Source organism: Corvus hawaiiensis, chromosome 1 (genome assembly GCF_020740725.1).
Source record: "Corvus hawaiiensis isolate bCorHaw1 chromosome 1, bCorHaw1.pri.cur, whole genome shotgun sequence".
In the NCBI taxonomy this organism is placed as follows: domain Eukaryota; kingdom Metazoa; phylum Chordata; class Aves; order Passeriformes; family Corvidae; genus Corvus; species Corvus hawaiiensis.
The window spans coordinates 30,164,640-30,180,051 of record NC_063213.1 but is presented as its reverse complement, the minus strand read 5'-3'; the positions used below and the strand labels follow the sequence as shown (position 1 = coordinate 30,180,051).

At 44.6% G+C, this 15,412-nt stretch overlaps 1 protein-coding gene across 1 annotated transcript; it reads left to right on the top strand.

Moving 5' to 3' along the window:
* Nucleotides 1-260: 260 nt before the first annotated feature.
* PDIA4 (protein disulfide isomerase family A member 4) lies at nt 261-14,601 on the top strand (the record flags this gene model as incomplete). Its single annotated transcript, XM_048321145.1, has 10 exons — nt 261-504; nt 5,776-5,944; nt 7,710-7,915; nt 8,576-8,714; nt 9,240-9,445; nt 10,097-10,255; nt 12,484-12,635; nt 13,018-13,174; nt 13,269-13,502; nt 13,925-14,601. Coding segments are annotated over 10 exons (2,082 nt in total), but the record flags the coding sequence as incomplete, so codon positions are not given.
* Nucleotides 14,602-15,412: the final 811 nt, after the last annotated feature.

Here is a 15,412-nt window from a genome sequence, read left to right as displayed (position 1 = left end):
CCGGCCCTGGAGCGGCCGCGCGCTCCACGCGTGGCAGCCCGCGGTTGGCGGCGGCGCGGCGGCCAATGACGGGGCGGCACCTCAGAGCAGCCGGGCCGTTCTGTGCGCGGCGGTGCTGCCGCTTTTCCCCGCCGCTCCGGCTGGTAGCGCCCGTGTCACGCCGCGGCGCCGCGGCCGCTGCCGCCGGGGGTCCCCGGGGGCGCCGCGGGTTCCGCGAAACCCACGCACCCCGCGCCGGAGGCCCTCGTGACGATTGTTGATTGGCGGCCGCGCCAAGCACGTGTTGGGGTGGCAGCCAATCAGCGGGCGCGGCGTGCCTCGGGGGGCGGGGCGGCGGCCAGAGCGCAGCGCAGGGAGCGGACGGGCCGGGCCGGGCTGGGAGAAGCCGCGCGGTGAGGATGCGCGGGCTGTGGGTGCTGGTGCTGCTGCTGGGGCTGGCTCAGATCGCCCTCCTGGCGCGGGGCGCGGCGGCACACGAGGAGGAGGAGGAGGATGGCGACGGAGGTGAGCGCGGGCAGGGGCCGGGCCGGGCCGGCGGCGTATGCTGGGTCACCCCGCGGGAGGCGGCGGCGCGGCCCCGGCTCTGTGCGCTGCGGGGAGCCCGGGCTGGCGGGGCCCTGCTGGGGCTGGGATGCTCCTCGCAGGCCTCTGCGCAGGGCGATGAGCCTGCCCCGTGAAGGCGCTGAGGTCTGCGCGAGCCGCTTGTCCCGGCGCTGCTCGTCTGTCCTGCGCCGTGGGGCGCCTCTGCCTCGCCTCTCCCAAGCGCGAAGTTAACAGCAAGCTAACAATTAGCCGTGTTGGCAATCCCCGGCTTTTAGATCGCCAGGAAATTTGCGACTTCGTTATTCCGACTCATGTCGGACAGATTGCGATTCGTTATCCGGAGGGGGTCTCTTCATCAGGGACGGTGGTGATAAGACGAGGAGTAATGGGTACAGATTGAAAGAGGAGAAATTTAGGTTCGATATGAGGAAGAAATTCTTTACTGTGAGGGTGGCGAGACACTGAAACAGGTTGTCCACAGAGGTTGTGCATACCCCAATCCTGGCAGTGTTCAAGACCTTAAGCAGTGGTCTAGTGGGAGGTGTCCCTGCCCATGGCTGGGGTGTTGGGACTATAAGATCTCTAAGCTCCCGTCCAGCCCTTAGCATTCTATGATTCTGTGACTGAGCATTCTTTTACTTACTCCTTTGTTCAGGGAATCTGTGCATTCTTCGTGTTTCAAACTGATTTTTTACTTTTTTTTCACAGAAGGAAGGTCCAATGTTACCATGTTCTTGGTGTTTCTTCCCACTGTCTTTGAATTTCACTGATGCGTGTCTCCTCCTTTCCAAAATTAGCTGAAACAAAGCTGCTCAAGCTTATTGAGTTTAGTGCCTGTATGTAGGAGGCAGACATTTGAAGGTGTTTCTTTTTTTGGTTTTAAGTTTCTTTCATGTGGATTTTGGTAAATTATGCATCTTTCATATTTCCTACATGAACACTGCTGTATTCTAAGTATTAGAGGGCTTTTAGAGAGACTGGATTATGGAAGAACTTCTTCCTTCTGAAGAAGTTCTTTCTGAACTCATGTCCTGCAACTTCTTGCTCGCTGAACAGGCACTAAAACTTGCAGAAGTGCATTTAAATCAGTTATCCTATTTGTGTAACTAACTGTATGATCTGTAGGATAAGGATGAAGAGATTTATTTTAAAGGATATGGCATCTGCAGTAAGGAGATGGAGATAAAGAATCTTCCTTTTCCTCCTTTAGGAGCTCTTACCTTTTTTTCTGTTGCAAACTGGAATACAATTACTATGCCTCTTTCTCTGCTTTTAGCTAGAACACGATTATGGTTTTTGTGTAACATGTGGCAAAGCCTAGTGCTGATTTCCTCTGCTACCTTCAAAGGATGAAGTAACACCTGTGATGTTACAGTGTTACCTGTGGCTGGCAGCAGTGGCTCAGCGTCTTGTGGGCAGGCTCTCATCAGTATTTCCCGTGCTTGCTGTTCTTCTCATCGTAGGAATTCTCGGGATCAAAGGTACACAGTGATGGAAGTATCTCCTGCTGTGTGGAAGCTGAACACTAATCCTTTGCGCAGCTTGAATCGTTTTCCAGGTTCTATTGTGTATCTTGAATTTATATATAGATCAGGAACTAGGCTTTACAAAGCCTTTGCCTTAAAAGTGCACATGGTTGGGGATTTCCATTTTTGCCCTTGGAATGCAGACCTGTGTGAAGTGGAGTAAATTTACTTTGCAACAAGGAAGTAATCTTATGCACATTGATTGTTGGGGAGATGAAAAGTTCTGATCAAACCCAGCTTGTTGCACTGCATGATTTGGGAAGTGAGGTTTTACTAGGGCAGGGATGTGAATATGCTCAAAGTGAGGTTAGCCTGGATCGTGACTGCTATACCCTTAGCATCCTGATGACAGGAAAGGAGAGATCATGTAGAGGATCCACCACAGAAAAGACTGAGTGGGGCTGATATTGTTGAAAGTCTTTTGAATGCCCTAGCAACAGATGATGAGTCCTGAGTTCTGGGTTTCTGAAAACTGAGCTCATCCAATTAGGGAACAGTGTGGTCCTCAAAACGAAACTTTCAGGCAGAATCCCCAAGTCACTGATGTCTGGATGCAGCTATTTTGTACAGGATCTGCTTTGTTTAAGAAAATGTTACTAGGCCATATTTCTGATAAATACTGAGTATTCATTGGAGTTTCTCTAAGAACTAATTTCAGAGTAGCTGTCATCCTGAAGAAGACCTGCCAGCCAGCATCATGTACTTCAAGTCTTAAAATAAGTACCTTTTTGATCATGTTTTTTGACTTGTGTAGTAATCTCTTGAAATTTGTGAAAATAATTCTTTTCATTAAAAGGGGATGACCCATATTTTACCAGAGGGCAGGTTTTAGCCACAGCTGTCACAGCTGTTGGTTTGTCCACCGGCTTTGCCAGTCACTTTAAGAAACAAAGACACTTCAGTTTGGGGGCAGCTGTTTTATTTTCATGATCTGACCTACGCAAGTATTTATTAGATACTCCTGCCACTTCAGGTGTCACGGTCAGACTCATTCTGTTCTCTTTAAATTGTAAATCTTTAATGCAGAGGAAAGTTTCTTGGTCTTAATGAAAAAAGCGTCCTGCTTGTTCCTCCCGTGCTTGGTTGGGTCCTTGAAACAGGTCTTTCATTCTCAGCAGTAAAGGGGTGTCAGAGGTAGCTATGATAGCCCTAGGTGTTGGTGAAGCTGGAGGCTACAGAAGGTAAGTCTGCACTCTTGAGGACCGATATCTAGGTGTGGTTAACTTTTTTTTTAATGCACACCCTCCTTAAGCCCCTCGGGAAAAGGTGGAGTCCCGCTGTTACAGTGCTATTGTCCTGCCTCCATCTCCAGGGAGGAGGAAGTGGGTGTGTATAATGCCCCTGACAATGTGTCACTGTCAGGGAAGTTTGACGTTGGCAGGCTGCACAGCCACTCGCAGGGAAAGATACAAAATTATTTCAGTGAGGGATGGTGGATCTAGTAGTTACATTTTCCACCCCTGCAGGATGTTTTTGCAGGTGATACCTTGCTCTTGCTTTTCTAAAAAACAGGTGCCACAGTAGCTGCTGTGGTCTTTGTCTCTCTCGGGGGTGGGTAGCGAGCAGAGTGAGCTGGGACAAGAGTCAGAAGCTGGTGGATAGTTTGAGGTGCATGAGCAGAACTGGCCAGCTAGTTTTGCTCACATTCCTTTGTGTCAGGAAAAATCGTATCTGAAGCAATTTGCCAGGAATGCAATGCCCGGGAATTCAGGCACAGGCCAACCAGGAGTACCCTGCGGTGAAACACAGCCCTCAGAACTGCCGGGCACCCATGTGAGGCAGAAGTTTTGCCTTCTGAAGCCCCCAGAAACCCAGCTGTTCCACCAGGGCAGTCCTGCAGGTATGGGATGGCATAGATTCACTCAAGGGTGAGCAAGTGCTGCAACACAGGAGGCATTGTCTGCTTGCAAATAGTGCTTTTAGCTGCTTCAAAGATCAAGTGAAACACTAGTACTTGTTAAAGAAACCTGATCCAGCTGACTACTGTTGTGTGATAAATGATCTCCTGTGATCTCTCCCCTCGTCAGAAGCTTCGTGGTACCACGAGTTGACCTCTCATTAAAATAAACATATTTTCTTCAAGAGCGCATACTGTTTTCCTGAGAGCATATAGGCTTGTTTTTGTATACTTTTTTCTAAAAAAAATAGTTATTGCAATTTAATGGCATAATTTTATCCATTGTGAGAGTGCTCTGCTGTTGGTCTGAGAAAAGTGGGATTTGTTTTGTTCTCTTTTTCATACCTGTATAGCACATATTTATCATTCTTAACTTTCAAGTTCCTGATGAAATCAGAGTATTTTCAGAACACTGTTGCAGTAACTCCTCTCAGCTCAGTCAAAAGCCAGTTAAATAGAAAATAATTTTGAACAAGAAACCTTAATTATTTTTTCCTTTTAAATTTTTTTTTCCATCCTACTCCTGGGAATCCCACTGGTCGAAAGGGACTTACCTTCATTGTTTTACGGTTTTCATTTGGGATGAGATATTTTCATTACTTGTTCTGTTACTGGAATTCCTTTAAAATCCTTCAGAAAGGTCTGGTTTCCTTGAAAGATAGCAGGGTTTTTTTAAAAAAAAAGTTTAAAGGAACATATGAAAGGTCAGGTATTGAAGAAACCATCTCAAATTCCAAGCCAACGAAGAATGAACCAGTAGAAATGTCCTGGCTTCAGCTTTCACGTGCTAATTTTGCTTCGGTAATTTAACAAGTCTGCTTTCTCCTTGAAAGGCCTGTTCTGGACCAGTGGCCTTAAATCAAAGGCTTCCCCAAAAGTTCTTTGAAAGAAGTTTTCACTCTTTTTTTTTTTTTTTAAAGAGTACCTGGCATCTGCCAGGTGCATAGGAGTGGGTTTTCATGGGACTCCTGCAGTCAGTTACTTGATTTTACATTCGCTGCAGCCTGGTGCTGATCCAGAGCAGCGTGATCGACGCTCCTGTGAGCGGAAAGACTCCTCGATGAACAGCAGACCTGAAACATCACTGTAAGTGAAAATGAGTGGCAGAGGTGGATGGAGCAGTCAGCAAAGAAGCACGATTTTGAAGCGCTGCCTCTAAACCACCTTGATAGTAGCGAAATTGGAACATTTGTGTTTGTCGCAAGTGTGTCTGTTAGACCTTCAGACAAGCAGCAAATAGTTATTGTGGTGTTACAGGTCTTGTGAGTAGGGGTACAAGGGAAGCATTGGGGACAGATAACACCTGCTTTTTTGGTATAAGACACTGATTTTCCCAACCTCAAGTTGGCTACACTTAAAGGACAGCTGTTCTGCTTAATGATGAAGGGGTTCTGTTTGAAGTCAGGTGTCATCTGTGTGCCCTTTTTGCCTGGCAAAACATGTCTCACTGCCCGCATTTCAACAAGATGTCCAGCAAACCTTAGTGGCAACTGTTGCATAGCTCTGTGAGTTTTAATTTTCTTGTGTCTGTTTTGTTAGTTCACCCTGAAATGTGAAATACCTGTTGATACTTTACTGAAATATTAACAGTGTTAGCTGGTGGAGTGTGGACAAAATTGAAATGGTCAAATATCTGAGTCCAAGCTCTTTGCAAACGGAGATAGCTGTCACTGTATGTGGAGCAGAAACTACATTGTGTGGGTACTTTTCTTAGCCACAGGAGATATCTGAGCCGTCTTTAATCTGGTACTGTCCCTTTAATGTTAAATTTGACACAATCTAATCTGTATCATATTCTTACTTTTCCAGAATCTGTTACAAAAGAAGTTGATGATGATGATGACGATGAAGAAGATGATGAAGATGACAACGATTCTGTAGTTAAAGAAGAAAATGGTGTATTAGTCTTGAATGATGCAAACTTTGACACCTTTACTGCAGACAAGGACACTGTGCTGCTGGAGTTCTATGCACCATGGTGGGTTCACAGCAGCACCTCCTTGGGTGCAGTATCAGAGGGCTTCTCTGCCATCAATGCTCCTAAAACATGAACTTGGGTTGCCATTTTAAAGATGACATAGCAGTAACTTGCCTGCAGGAGATGCCCTGCACTCTGCTATAGTCCAGGGAAAGAGATGGTTCTGGTGGTGTGGAGGAACCTTTTTTCCCTGCCCCTGTACCATGCAGTAACCAACAGCCTGCTCCTGTTCCACAGATGTGGGTCATGCTCAAGGATCCCATGCCAAGGGAAGCACAAGACTGATTCTATCCCTGTTTTATGCCTGACAGGGAACAGAAATGATCCCAGTGAGGCCCAGAAAAGTCATGCACTGTGGTCTTGCAGCCTGCTATCATCCTGTGCCAGTGTTGGACCACTGAGAATGTGAGCACTTGCTCATCTAGATGGAGTAATGAAGGTTTCCCTAGCAGGGGAACTGCTAGAAGGTTTTCCTTTCCAAATTCTCATTTCTGTCCTTGCCAGAAGGGTGTGGTGTGATTAGGGACATAGCTTGTTTGTATTATCAATTTAAGCAGTGCCTCATACATCTAACTAATGATGGCAGTTCTGCTGGCACCCCTAGGTACACAGCACCACTAGTTTGCTCCAGAGAGCTACAATGGACTTACCTGCATATAACCAAGACAAAGGATTTAGGCCAGAATGTGTCTTCTCTTGCATTCTTATGACAAAAATATTAAGGGTGGTTTTTGTTGTAAGAATGCAAGAGAAAACACATTCTCTGCTGGAGGAAAACAAGAGTAGAAGACATTTTCAGTAGTTGCTGAGTTAGTGTTGCAGCCAGAACCTCTTTTCCTTTGTGGCTTAGTGATAAAAAAATGACTTAGTCATTGGTCCTTCTCCAGTCTTTGAATAGAGGGGGAATATGATCTTGCTTGAGCTGGAGTTGCGTTTTAACTTGTGCCGTTCTTGTCACAGAGAATCCCGTCCCTGCTTGGCTGTAGGCACTAATTCTGCAGCTGTAGTTTGCCTGCATGAAAACTAAACAAGAAGTTTAATTTATCTGAGCAGAAGGATGTGTGTCATCATAGACTAAACACCTCTCCTATTTTTCTACTCCCCCTCCTGCCAGCTGAGAGGCTAAGGAGCACAGGCTATCTGCCACATGCTTATTTCTGTTTTCACACATTTTTCTTGTTTCATCTTTAGCATGTCAGGCTATATTTAGCATTTCTTATGCTGGTATCCTCTGTCATGCCTGCTTTTGCAGTAGGAGCCTCTGTTCTTCCCAGAGAGTTCTGGTGTGGCCAGAGAGGGAGCAGTTGCTGTGTTACCATGGTGGGTGGGAGATTTCATATAGGCCAACTTAACTACTGGTTCATTTTCTCTTTAGTTCAATTTAGGGTGCTAGGGAGAGAGGATGAACCTTGATTAGGGAGAAGCTGAAGTTGAATTGAGACCGTATTTGCTGAGGAAGGAAGGAAGGAAGAGCATAATACAAGGTTTAAAATTTTGTTGTAAAAGCAGTTGTTGAATTTTTTTATAATGGTTTTATAAAGCATATGGCAATACATTCCATGTTGAATATGTTTTGATATGAACAAACAGTACATTAGCTGCAGTTGCTCTCTATCTCTCTATGATCTGAACATGTAGCAAGGCAAACATTGCTGTGTTGATGATGTGAACATCAGGCAGAAGGCATCCTGGAAATGCAGAGCAGCAGAATACCTCTGTGTGTCTGTCGTGCATTTACGTACCTGCTTGTGTCTTCCTCCGACAGGTGTGGGCACTGCAAGCAGTTTGCTCCTGAGTATGAAAAGATAGCCAAAACTCTGAAGGAAAATGACCCTCCTATTCCTGTAGCCAAAATAGATGCTACTGCAGCCACTTCTCTGTCAAGTCGTTTTGATGTCAGTGGCTACCCAACCATCAAAATCCTGAAAAAAGGCCAAGCTGTTGACTATGATGGGTCTCGGACGGAAGATGGTAAGCACCAGTCCTTTGCAGTTCTCTGTAAGAAAGCAAAGTAACATATGATCTTGTTTCTTAATATGTGGCTATTTTGAAGGACTCTGATCTCAAGTTAGTTTATCTTAAGCAGAGTAACACTATGAATGCTGAAATCTTCCATTTTCTCAACAGGCTGCATGCTAGAGGACAATTTTGCAGGTAGTGGGTAGTGCTGTTACTGACAGAAGGTTTCTAGAAATATCACTTGACTAGAAGAGGAGGCAGTCTCATGTGTGCTGAAGGATCAGCCAATAAATATTTGGTCTATATATTGACTGTATAGAAACCCACTTGTATTTTGCTTAATTAATATGCCCAACTCCAGTCAGAGGGGGAAAAACTACCTTTTCTGTCTGTTTTGAGATGGAATTCAGTGCTGCAAAGTACAGATCTGTGCTGTGCATAAGATGCTCTACAGGGTGAAGAGAAGACCTTCTTGGCAGTTCCAACAAGGAAATAAAGCATAAAGGAGCTTGATTAAGAAACTGTTCTCATGTAAGCTTGATATGTAAGCATTGGTCCAAGATCATGCCTGCCACTCTGATTTCAAACTCTTGATACCATCTCTTGCATTTGACATGCTACTGGTATGATAAAATGCATACTTGCTAATTGGGTTATCGAACTGTATTTCAGCAATTGTGGCCAAAGTCAAGGAGGTTTCTGACCCCAACTGGACCCCTCCACCTGAAGCTACTCTGGTATTGACCCAGGATAATTTTGACGAAGTTGTGAATGGTGCTGACATAATCCTGGTAGAGTTCTATGCTCCATGGTAAGCAAGAAGGCAGTCGTGTATTTGTCTAGCACAGATGACGTGAACACACTTGGTGAACCTGTATTCTGTTGTTTTGCCTCTTTACACACTTTTGCCTTGTGCAGGTGTGTGTAGCTCTGGTGTACCTCTGTTACAATCTGCATCTAGGATCATGTTGCAAATCACTTGCAGACTAGACCAGGTCTATGTCTCAGCAAGGGGTGGTATCCAAATCCTCACTGGAGGTTCACAATATTTATTAATTTGGCAACACACTGAGATACTGAAAACCAAAGAGAACTGGTCCTTAGTTTAAAAATGGCCTCTAAAAATGAAGGTCCCTATAGTAGTGTGAGGCCAGGCACAGAGGCCAGCTTCAGGTTGGAGAGAGACATTTTCCTAGGCTGAAGTGTCCTCTGTAGGTTCAGTGATCCCATTTCTACTTTCTGCATTCTGGAAGATTAAACTCTTCCACTTCAGAGGTACAAGGTACCTGGCAGGCTGAATGGCTTGTCAAAAATGCGCTCTGCTCTCCCTCCCTAGGTGTGGGCACTGCAAGAGGCTTGCTCCAGAATATGAGAAGGCTGCCCAGGAGCTCAGCAAGCGCACGCCTCCCATCCCCCTGGCTAAAGTCGACGCCACAGCTGAAACTGAGCTTGCAAAGAAGTTTGATGTTACTGGCTACCCAACTCTCAAAATCTTCCGCAAGGGCAAACCTTATGACTACAGTGGTCCACGGGAAAAATATGGTACTGCAACTTATGCCTTTTTGTATTTTCTGGGGGCTTGACCACAAATATTTTGCAGACCTGTTAATGTCATGGCAGTTGGGAAACTTGAAAAATTGTGCTCTCATACCTACGGAGGCCAGCAGTTTAAATTTGTCTCTAATCTTTATAACATCTTATGATGGTACTATCAGCTCCTTTCAATATAAAATAAATACACATGGTGAAGCAGTGGCAGTATGAGTAAATGGTCAGATTTGGTTGTACTGGAATGCACCATGAGGGCTAGAAAAATACTCATTATTAAGTTTTAATAAGAGGAAGGATTTAAGACTATTCAAGTAGCACTTTGGCTCATAGCAGGTTCAGGAGACAGTGAAGGGTCTGGAATTTCAGAAAGGAGGGTTGCTTGCGAGATCAACTAATATCCATGGATTGTGTGCTTGGTCACCTCTTCTGAAACCAACCTGAATGGGAATATTCAGAACTGCAGCTTTAAAAACTTGGACTGAGGTCTTGCTGATTTATTCTTTAAGTTATTGTAGGAGGGCTGCACAAGGGGAGAGGTGTCCGTGGGAAATGTGGTATTAAGCAATGTTGAGATGGAATGCCTGAACCTTTCAGTTCAATAAATGTTCTAAGCAACTTTTTGGGGGCGGGTTTGTCTCACAGGTATTGTCGACTACATGATTGAACAGGCTGGTCCTCCATCCAAACAGATTCAGGCTACCAAGCAGGTACAAGAATTCCTGAGGGATGGGGATGATGTCATCATCATTGGTGTCTTTAGTGGAGAGAATGACAAAACCTATCAGCTCTATCAGGAAGCAGGTAAAGAAAGTTTTAAAATATTAATTAAATATATGTTCTGTTGGGATTCTGCCTAGGACTTTGGGCATGGAGAGTGTAGGGGGTTGAGTTTGAAACCGGGCGGAAACACCAATTAAATGCAGTGGTTTTGATTCAAAATATTCATTATTTACTTATTTTCCTTCTGTGAGATAAGAATTAGGAGAAAAGCAAAGCAGGCACAAACCTTAAACAGTTGCAGTACAATGAAAGAGCTTTATTACTAACAGAATTAAAAGTAAAGAGAAAAACAACAAAACAAAATTAAAGTAAATTCCCCCCCCCTCCCTCTTTCCAGCACTTCTCTCCTTCTATCCAGCTCACACAAGAGATAACAGAACATGGGATGTTAGTCAGTGTTGCAGTTCTTGAAAAGTCTCTCTCTTATGCTTAAGGAAAAAAGGGTTTTCCTTCAGTTGCACGTGGTTCTCAAACTGCCACCAATAGCAGACCCGCCCGGAAACAAACAGTCTGCTGTGTGTAGAACATCTCTCCCATGAAGAATTTCACAGTTCTTTCACACTACAGAACATGGGCCATCACATGGGGTTATTCATCTTTTTAAGGATAAGTTATTTTGGCCTGCACACAGAGGCTTTTCTTCGCCACAAGTCTCTAACAGCCTCTTACTACTTCTATATAGCCTGGCATAGGCACTCTTCACAAACTTCATAGGCACACGTTGATTCTCCACCCCCCCCCCATGTTCTTCAAATGGATTAAAGAGACAAACAGTTTGTGGTATTACAGTTTCTTACCACGGCATGCAAGAAGGTTTCTTTTAAGCTGCGCGCCAGAATCGCGGCACCGCCCTCTTTTCTCCCGTCGCCATGCTCAGCTCCGTCCCACGGGACTCACTTCTCTTTCTCTCTGACTCTGAAGCCGCCATGTTGAAGGGTGTTCTTGTTCGGGCTTTACGGTGGGGAAAGCCTCGCTCCCTCTGTGCTGCTGGCTGCGTGGTGTCCTCTTCAGTTCAGCACGGAGTGTGCTGGCTGCAGACAGGAGGCTCTGCCGGCTCCCGCTGGCTCCGCCGGCTCCGCATGGAGAGGAGAGGGACCCGCCTGTCCCCAGAAGCCGCGCTGGATGGGTTTAGCTGTGAGCAGTCCATGGCTGGGTTTAGCTGCCTGCGGCTCTGGGACAGTCCCCCTCAGTGACCCAGGGTCCGTGCCGCAGCGATGGGAAAGGGGGAAAGGGGCAGTGGCCCCGGCCCGGCCCAGCGGGGCCGGGAGGCTCGGAGCCCCCCCACCTTCCAGCAGGCGAGCTCCGACCAAAAGGGGAAGTTCCGCCTTTCCGTGCGGTTTAAATATGTAAATTGTGAGAAGCGTAATTGGTCTTAAAGACTGTCCATCAACTCAGGGTCAACCCAACACAGAGAGATAATTTATTTCTGCTCCTAGTTCAGTAGGGAAGGTTGGAGAGTAATAAGAAGTAGGAGGAAGGGTGATCTTCTACTTGTACTCAAAACATAAGCTCACACCAGATTTTGAGGCTGTAATTAAGCTGTCAGCCAGTCACTGAATATACCTCTGCTTGGTAATTGTGTCCCTAAAAACATGTGGACTAAAGAGGAGGGAAAATTCCTTCCTGAGGAGCAAACCACAATTTCTTGGCTTAAAGCCCAGATATGTTTGCTGTCTGTTATTCTTGTTTCATATCTGGCAGTCCAGAGTCAGTCTTCACAAAACTGTTTCGGGGTGAGAAGCCTGGAGAAAGAACCATCATCCACTTCTGGGTCAGTTTAGCTAGACCATTCCTGGCAACCTGTCTATGTCTGATTCTGGGGCTGCTGTCATAGCTGGATTAGGAGCTGATTTGTTTGCCTCAGCATGGCAAGATACAGAACTGTTTCCCAGGCTGCCCCAAAGCAAATAGTTTGGCTAGCTGACCTATTTGGAGGAAAGCCAAGAGGTAGGAGACTGATAAAAGAATAACTGTTTTGCTGTATATGTTTTGGAAGCTGTTCAAGGTTTTTGAGTGTAACTCCTCAAGTGGATGGGGTGTTGAACAGCATTCAAGTAGTGCTGCTGGAATTGTATGTATATTCACATGCTTCTCACCCCTGGATGAGAGCTGTTGTCCAAGACTGGGTTGTTCTGTGTCACTTTGAGAACAGGAAGAGAGTTTCCTTGCAGTTACAGTCTCAAGATCTCAGTTGCAGGCTGTCAGTTAATTTCTAATGACTTTTCCTTCACCTAACCTAAATTTTTCAGCTAACAGTTTGAGAGAAGATTACAAGTTCCATCACACCTTCAGCAATGAGATTGCAAAACTATTGAAAGCATCTCCAGGAAAACTGGTTGTCATGCAGCCAGAAAAATTTCAGTCAAAGCATGAGCCCAAGATGCACGTTCTGAATCTTAAGGTGAGTAGCTGGTACAGAGCTAAAAAGTTTGTGTGTGGGATTGAAGGTTCTCTTTCTCTGTATTTATGGTCAGCTGGCATCTTTCTGTTGGAAGTACTCCCACTAGATATTTGAGTCAATCTGTTTGTCCACTGAAACTGTATTGCTTTGTTCAAGAGAACTTTATGAAATTAGTCCAGATGTTACATTTTCAAATAATAATTTGTCCTTACAATATTCAGTACTCAAAGGTTTGAAGAATGTCATGACAGCCTTGTTTTTATAATGCGCCTTTCCCTCTTTCACATTCATGTGTGTACCAATATTGGTTTTTTAGTAATGTGTAACAGAAATGCTGCTTAAATCTGTTTGTTTGAACTTTTTTCACAATTTCTTTAAGCAGGACTCTACAGATGGATCTGAGATTAAAGAGCACGTGCTGAAACACGCTTTGCCTCTAGTCGGTCATCGCAAGCCTTCCAATGATGCCAAGAGATACTCCAAGCGTCCTCTAGTGGTTGTCTACTATTCTGTGGACTTCGGTTTTGACTACCGTGTTGGTAAGTTTGCTGCTGTTGCCCTTTCTCCACTTTGAGAGGAAGCAGGCGCTAAATAACTAGGAATTACCAATCCTGTCATGTTCTGGTTTTTCAGCTACGCAGTACTGGAGAGGCAAAGTCCTGGAAGTGGCTAAAGACTTCCCTGAATATGTGTTTGCTGTTTCTGATGAGGAAGATTATTCTTCTGAAATAAAAGACTTGGGCCTGCTTGAGAGTGGGGAGGATGTCAACGCTGCCATTCTGGATGAAGGTGGCAAGAAGTATGCCATGGAGCCAGAAGAGTTTGACTCTGATGTACTCAGGCAGTTTGTGCTGGCATTCAAAAAAGGTACAGTTTCTAAAATAGGGTTTTCTAAGCTATATTGCTTATCCTTCCAAGAGTTCTTTCCTGAGGCAACACTGAGTGTGTTTTACAAGTCTAAAATGTTTCTGTGGTTTTAAGGTGTGAGCTGATCATTCATATTTGGGACTACAATAATAAATAACAGGTTAGGACTCTGGGGATGGACAGCCATAAAAAGAGCGGAAGGGTTCTAAGGAATTGCAAAACAAACTGTTGCTCGTATTTCACGAGGTTATTGGGCCAAAAGGTCACCAGTTAACAATCCTGTGTTTCATGCTGAGGCAAGTTCTTTTGCTAGTGCAGTGATTTTTCCCTGGCAGGAGGATGTACTTCTGCCCTTTCTTAGGGGACATTGTAAGGGCTGCTCTTACCACATTCTAACAGTGTTGTGTTTTGCTTCCTTCTAGGAAAACTGAAGCCAATTGTGAAGTCCCAGCCAGTGCCAAAAAATAACAAAGGGCCTGTGAAAGTGGTAGTGGGTAAAACTTTTGATACCATAGTGATGGATCCAAAGAATGATGTTCTCATAGAGTTCTATGCCCCATGGTGTGGACACTGCAAGAAACTAGAACCAGTGTATAATGAGCTAGGCAAAAAATACAAGAATGAGAAAAATCTAATTATAGCCAAGATGGATGCTACTGCCAATGACGTGACGAATGACCACTACAAAGTGGAGGGATTCCCCACCATCTACTTTGCTCCAAAGGACAAGAAGAACAACCCTATTAAATTTGAAGGCGGGGACAGAGATTTAGAGCATTTGAGCAAATTTATAGAGGAGCATGCAACAAAACTCTCCAGAACAAAAGAAGAGCTTTAGATAAGATGAGGGTGGTGAAGAAAAATTGTTTGTACAATGTAGTTAAAATCAAGTTACTGACAAAATGTTGTGAGAGAAGAATTAAGCAGTTTTGAGCAAAGAGGTTCTTGAGCAGTAAAGCAATTGCAGTATCTTTTTTTTTTTTTATATGGCAGATGAGTTTTTTTCTGGACACTGAACTTAATACTCTAATATGAATGTCTTATGTTAGTTACGGTTTTGATCTTTGGAGAAAAATACATCCTTTATTTTTTGTGACTATCTTGAGCTTTATTTTTTGACTCCAATGCAGCCGTTTTTAAGTTAAAAGACACTACCAAAAAGAGAGAAGCAGATCCCTCAGACAAACAGGTTTCTCTTATTTGTTGTTACAGTTACTGGGGGGAGCAGTCTTTTCAGCTAGTCTTTTCTGTTATGTTTCTGTGTACCTATTCATGTGACTATCACTGTATACATAGCTGAGGATAAGAGTGGAGGTTTTCTAAAGTGTGGATGGAATATTTGGTCCTACTGAGAAAAGACACAGGTACTTGCTAACTAAATATGCTCTAGACCTGTTTTAGCTTTGTGCCTCTCTGTAGAGAGGGTGATGCTAAAATAGCAAGTTTTTCTAATGTATGTCTCTATTAGTTCGTATTGGCCCATTCGTATCTTAGTCTTCCTGAATATGTTTTGGAGTAATTGGAGTATGGCAGAAAAAGAGCATCTGGTGGGTGGAAATGCTGGGATTCTGGTATCAGATCTATGTGTTACTGTCTCCTTTCCTTTTGCAGAGGGGAAAGTTTGATAGTGATTCTTCTCTGGACAAGCAGACTGAGACCTTCTAATGGCCTTTATTCCTCTAGCAGGTACTGCAGGTATAAAGGATATTCATATCTCCTCTGTGCTCCCCTTGGGAGTATATGCATTTAAAAGTGGATTTTTATTTTGAATGGCCCAGATTAGATATGTCTGTAGATTTATGGGCCATGTTGAGGTTGCAGACTTACGTGCTCTAGAAGCACTGTCTGCCTCTTCTCAGAGCTGTGATGCTGCAGCGTGTGTAACTTGAGTGACCCTGAGGCAGTTTTGA